The sequence below is a fragment of the Marmota flaviventris genome, chromosome 8 (genome assembly GCF_047511675.1).
Source record: "Marmota flaviventris isolate mMarFla1 chromosome 8, mMarFla1.hap1, whole genome shotgun sequence".
In the NCBI taxonomy this organism is placed as follows: Eukaryota; Metazoa; Chordata; class Mammalia; order Rodentia; family Sciuridae; genus Marmota; species Marmota flaviventris.
Genome location: NC_092505.1, coordinates 94,234,750 through 94,240,749, shown reverse-complemented (window position 1 = coordinate 94,240,749; position 6,000 = coordinate 94,234,750). Strand labels below are relative to the sequence as shown.

General features: G+C 40.2%; 1 protein-coding gene across 1 annotated transcript; it reads right to left on the bottom strand.

Annotated features, from left to right (window-relative positions):
- Window positions 1-1,758: 1,758 nt before the first annotated feature.
- Ghsr (growth hormone secretagogue receptor) lies at window positions 1,759-5,725 on the bottom strand. Its single transcript, XM_027942219.2, has 2 exons — window positions 4,930-5,725; window positions 1,759-2,063 (listed from the first exon to the last, which is right to left on the bottom strand). Exons 1-2 carry the CDS (start codon window positions 5,723-5,725, stop codon window positions 1,759-1,761), a joined length of 1,101 nt encoding a protein of 366 aa, XP_027798020.2.
- Between the last annotated feature and the right edge of the window lie 275 nt (window positions 5,726-6,000).

The window sequence follows — 6,000 nt, the reverse complement described above, 5'->3', positions numbered from 1 at the left end:
ATTTGCTGAAGTTCTATATTTAGACCAAATTTATGGTCCAGTTTTATTGTCCAAATAGATTTCAGAAATATTTCTCTAGAGAAATAATTCTAAAAATTGTCAATTAATTATTTCAGCAAGGTAATCTTTTCTTTGGGTGGGTGAAAAACAATCATGGCAGTCATTTCCCTAAAAGACTTAATCAGTTCCGTAAGTTAAACCAATAATCTTAGGGAGAAGCTATTTATATGGCAGTATTGCACAGGATTATGAAGAAATCATTTTTGGAATAACACATTTAAAATGTAAAGGGTTGACTATATAGGGAGCAATGTTAATATAAATGAAAATTTTATCTTTATAACTAATATGTATGAGATTTAGTTGAAGGTGTTGACTCATTCATAATTATGATTAAGAGGGAAACTAAAAATTCCAATAAACATATCTATCAGATAAGCAGTGGGATGTAAAAGGCTGAACTAATTTGGAGACAGGACATGGCATAGATATTTTGAAATAAATGACTTCATGATTTTAAAAAGTTTTGAATATCAGCATGCAGTAACATTTAGGGATTCTGAATCTTTCACAAGAGTCTGCCTTCTCCATTTCAAAAATTTCTGTTCGTTATGTTTCCTCTAAGCTTGCCAGTATAAGTTATAATTATTCTCTTATTCACAAACCAAAGCCTTATGATTGGCTTAAGTATTTTTGTTAAGCCAAGTAAGATGGTTTATGATTACCTGTAGTTTTTGTAAAATTTTATTTTCTGAATATTAACACATAACAATTACTTTAAAAATGTATCTTATACACTCTTAACATCTCTTTCTCTTCAAAACATGAAGAATGGGACATTGAAGTATGTTTTTTTAGGATTTGTCACTCTAAAATTCTGCTATGCTAATTCACTGTATAAATATTCAGGGAAGGGGTACTTTAAAAAAAACTTTTATGTAAGATTAATGATAATTTTTATTTAAAATAAATACACTAGAGCTGCCCTGTTTAGTATAGTCACCTATGGTGAACATATTCAGCTTTTGAACACTTGAAACGTGCCTAGTACAACTGAAAAACTAAATCTTTATTTTTAACTCACCTTTAAAAAACTTGTTGTTTTAGCTAAGGGAAAATTTTGAAGAGTATTTAGATAATTTAAGCTGTTGAATCTACTTTTTCATCTATTAAATTTGATGAAATCTAAATGCATCCACTGTTACTGATGAAAACTTCATAGCCCAATCGAGGTGAGTGGTAAGTGTGAAAACATGCTGGACTTCAAAGACTTACTGTGACAAATAGAATGTAAATTTCTCATGAATCATTGTATAATGATTACTTAGGTGACCTGTATTACTTTTCTCTTGGACAGCACTGCTCTAGAGCTTTAGGAAAATTGCTAGTTTTTTTAAAGTCATGTTTTAAAATTTTAATGTCATTCTATTTAGCCAAATAATTATGACCTTCATGAGAAAGCGAACCCGATTTAGTGTTGAGTGCCCTAATGGCACCTCTTCCTTTCTCTGAATTGCAAAGCACCAGCTGCAGAAAGCAAATCATAGAAGGAGTGGGGAGATGCAGGAATAGCGTGTGAGAACACTGATGAGTGTACAATCAAACTGCTCATACCCTACAAATTCTCTTTTCTTTCCCCTGTTTCCAGATCCAAGTGTCCCTAATTCCAAAACCGACCTCCAGCTTTCCTCCCAAGTTCCGCTGTGCGATGGCTTCCAGTGTAGAATAATAAGCGATGACTGCTCAGCAATGTGTCTGTCATGTATTAATACTAGATTTTGTCCAGGCCCGGGAACTTTCATCCTTCAGAGTGGAGAGCTTTCTCTGGGAGAAGGAACTAAATCCCAGAAGTTTCAACACCGCTACCCGGTACTTCTTGGACATGATGTTGTACAGAATGGGGTTGATGGCCGCGCTGAGGTAGAAGAGGACGAAGGACACAAGGTTGCAGTACTGGCTGATCTGAGCAATATCCAGGGAGCCCGGCTCAAAGGATTTGGAAAATAAATACCTCCCCACGTGGAAGGGCAGCCAGCAGAGGATGAAAGCAAACACCACTACAGCTGAAAGGAAATGGGAGAGAGATTGTCACTTCCAGAAATGTTACTGCAAATGACATTCTATTTTTAAAATTTAGTTGGTTTTGAGTATGTATAAGGTGGACACTGAGAAACACTATGTACTGCTCTTTTTTTTTTTTTTTTACAAACTGAAATAAATTTTTGATATAATTGGTTAAATATATTATCAAAATTAACTTCATCTGTTTCTTCTCACTTTTTTAATTGGTTATTCAAAACATTACAAAGCTCTTGACATATCATCTTTCATACATTTGATTCAAGTGGGTTATGCACTCCCATTTTTACCCCAAATACAGATTGCAGAATCACATCGGTTTATGTACTGCTCTTGACATGGAGGAACACTGTGCTCTTTTTTCCCCCTCTTCCATTTTAACAAAGACTGACTGAACCACAGTAGATACTTACTGAACTTCCCAGTCACTTCTAGTTGAGCTATTTGATTTTGTGATTGAGTTGACATATTGACTCAGCTGAAGCCAATTTTTCACAGTAATCTATCATTTTAAATGTGTTAGATACGACACAAACATATATCAGGTAAGGTACTCAACCGTATCTGTGAATCAGAGTTTCCTGGGTGCTTCAAAAATACAGATTCCTTGGATATAATATGGACTTGCAGTATTAAAATCTGTAGGAAGGAGAGCAGGGTACCTACCTCTTTTCCTCTCTCCTTCCCTCTCTTCTCCTCTCCACCCCTCTCCCTAGATGAGGATTTACAATCTTGCCAATGCTAGTCTTGGCCTTGAATCCCTGAGTTTAAGTGATTTTCTGACCTTAGCCTCCCAAATGGCTGGGACTGAAGGGGTGGGCCATGACATTGTCCAACTTCCTTTTTTTTTTTTTTTTTTTTTAAAGTTTTACAGAGGATTGACTTTTTTTTTTTTTTTTTTTTTTTTAACAGTACTGGGGATTGAAAACCCAGGAGTGCCTTGCCACTGAGCTACATCTCCAGCCCTTTTTAACACGGTCTTGCTAAATTGCCCAGGCTCACCTCAAACTTGCAATCCTTCTGCCTTTGTAAACAAGATTAAAAAATACCAAGATGTCTATGTCACTTACAATAGACCTAAGTAAGGTATAAAAGGCCTTTAAACTAATCAACATTATCATCCATCCAAAACTTCATTTTGCTCATTTAAGATTTTTTTCCAAGACTTCTAAACTTTTAGAGTAAGATTTTAGAAATTCAGAAAGCAAAGGTAAAACTACTGTTTCAATCCTTGTACTACTTTAGTGATCCCCTTCAATTGTCAAAATAAGAAGAAAATTAGCATTGATGTTGAGACTCCAAGGAGGCAACTAATGGCTTAAAAAAAAAAAAAAACTGCAGGAAATTACTAAGCTTATTCTCAAAACTAAGTTACACAATAACAACTGAACTACAACTTAACTACCATAGCAAAAACATGAATGTCACAGATGAGAGCTTGGAGTCCCCTTCAGGACATAAGGAGGTTTACAATCCATGATTCACATAGGGAGAATCACTGGTCTAGAAATAAAATCTGACATTCCTTAAATAAACTCTCATAACTTTAATATGCAGGATCTTGGATTTATAAAATTGCAAATATGAAACCATCCTGGAATAACTTCTTTGAAGCATTAAATATGCCAATGGGTATGAAATGGTGATTAAAATGCCAACTAACATAATATCAGATGCTGATTTTGAGAAAGCAAGCAGAATTAATATTTTGTTTGGGTATGGACACGTTTCCATTTGCTACTTCACCTGTACCAAACACACATCTTTAAAGAGGTTGAATTCATACAATAAACATTCAGCACACTAGTTGTGACACTGCATCCAGATGTTCCTGGAGGGCCATTTAAGGGTAGTAAGTCCTGTAGCTTCCATGGTCTCCCTTTCTGCTGTTGGAGCTCTGCTTACCCTAGCTTATTCTACCTTACCCTAGTTTATGCCACCTAGAAAGACAGGTACTCATGACAACAAACATAAGGAGACCTAAGCACTGATTGTCACTGACTTCTTTACAAAACCATATAAATAGCAGCAGGATTAACAGAGTTGATGTGATTTTCCCACGAAAATGCAGGGCAGAAAACAAATCACAAAATTGAAAGAAAAGAATGAATCCTCTGTAACAGAATCATCCAAAGGGATCATGGTTTTGGTTAAATTTGCCACTGAATGAATATTTTCTAGCTTTGATGCTTGCTTTCCTTGATGTAACTTTGATATTCACAAATTCTATTTTTTTAATTTTTTTTTATTTGTTTTAATAGTTACACCTGACAGTACAATGACCTTGACATATCATACATTTGAATCAGATGGAATATAATTTCTGATTTTTCTGAGTGTACAGGTTGCAGAATCATATTGGTCAATGCAGTCACCTATATACACATAGTAATAATAATGTCTAGTAGAATGACACAAATTCTATTTGAAGCAGGAAGCTTAACCTCACCTTTTGTGAAATATCTCAGTTTTGAAACGCGTTTCCGGGCTGAGATAAAATAGATTTTAGGGAATGACAAAGGTGGGTCATTTTTCCCATGAAGAAGAGGAAGAAGATACAAGAAGAAAGGACAAAGAGAGAGGGACTAAAAGAGATGTCAAGACTACAATTACCTAGAGGGTCAGGGGCAAGAGGAGAAGGGGGGAAAGATTGGAAGGAGGGGAATGGGGAGGGGGGAGTTAAGGAAGGGTGGGAATAATATTTGAGAGACACACAGAGAAACAGACCCAGAGGAATGGGAGAGACTCGGGGAGAAATAAATAGAAACTGGAAATCAGAGAGAAGTGGGAAAGCACGCAGGGAGAGGAGAGAGCCTCGGAGAGCAAGCCCAAGGGTGCGCTGATACTCACCCAGCATTTTCACAGTTTGCTTGTGGTTCTTATCTCTGAGCGAGGCGCCCACCGCTGCATCTCCGCGTCTCCTCCGCCACAGCTTCCTGCCGATGAGACTGTAAAGGACAGTTAGGCAAAAGACAGGCAGAAAGAAGAAGACGCTGGATACCCACACCATGACTGTGAGCAGTCCGGAGCGCACCGCGAACTCGGTGGCGCGGCACTCGTTGGTATCCTGAGGGTCGGTGCCATTCTCGTGCTCCACCCCGACTAATACAAAGATGGGACCGGCGCTGCAGAAGGCCACGGCCCAGATGATCAAGATGACCAGCTTTACCCGGCCCTTGGTGACCACCACCTTGGCGCGCAGAGGGAAGCAGATAGCGAAGTAGCGCTCGACGCTCAGCGCTGTGATGGTGAGCACCGTGGCATAGGTGCAGCTCTCGCTGACGAACTGGAAGAGTTTGCAGAGCAGGTCGCCAAAGTTCCAGGGCCGGTATTGCCAGAGGCGGACGAGGTCGAGGGGCATGCAGAGGAAGATGAGCAGGTCGGAGAAGGCCATGCTGGACAGGTAGAGGTTGGTAGTAGTGCGCAGTTCCCGAAAGCGCGACACCACCAGCATGGTGAGCAGGTTACCCGCGATGCCCACCACGAAGAGCGCCACACAGGTAGCTGTGACGCCCGCCAGCAGCGGCGCGGGGAAGAGCGGCAGTAGCTCGTCCACCAGGGAGTCGTTAGTGGGGAGTGCATCCCAGTCCAGGTCCGCCAGCGTGAGGTTGGGCTCCGGTTCCCCGCTTGGCGTCGCGTTCCACATGCTGCAGGCTCAGCTTCAATGGCACCGGGACGCAACTGTGCTGAGAGTCTGGATCAAGTTGGCCCCTGAGAAGGTCCCCTTAGGCGCGGGAGAGTGAGAAGAAGCAGCAGACGCGGGCGCGTAGGGAAGATGCTTGGAGAGGAAAGACCGGGGCGAAAGAGCAGAAGTCCAGTGGAAAGGTGAGATAGGGAAAGGAGAGGAGAGAGGGAGAGTGTGACCTGCTGCTCTCTCTAGCACCTCCCCTTTCCTCCACCCTCTTCCCCAAAGTCTCTTTC

Bases quoted from the DNA above. Each gene is read 5' to 3' on its own strand.
- Ghsr (XM_027942219.2), bottom strand. From the start codon at position 5,725: ATGTGGAACGCGACGCCAAGCGGGGAACCGGAGCCCAACCTCACGCTG. The intron at 2,064-4,929 runs GTGAGTATCAGC...ATTTCCTTTCAG, and splicing joins GCAAACTGTGAAAATGCTGG to CTGTAGTGGTGTTTGCTTTC.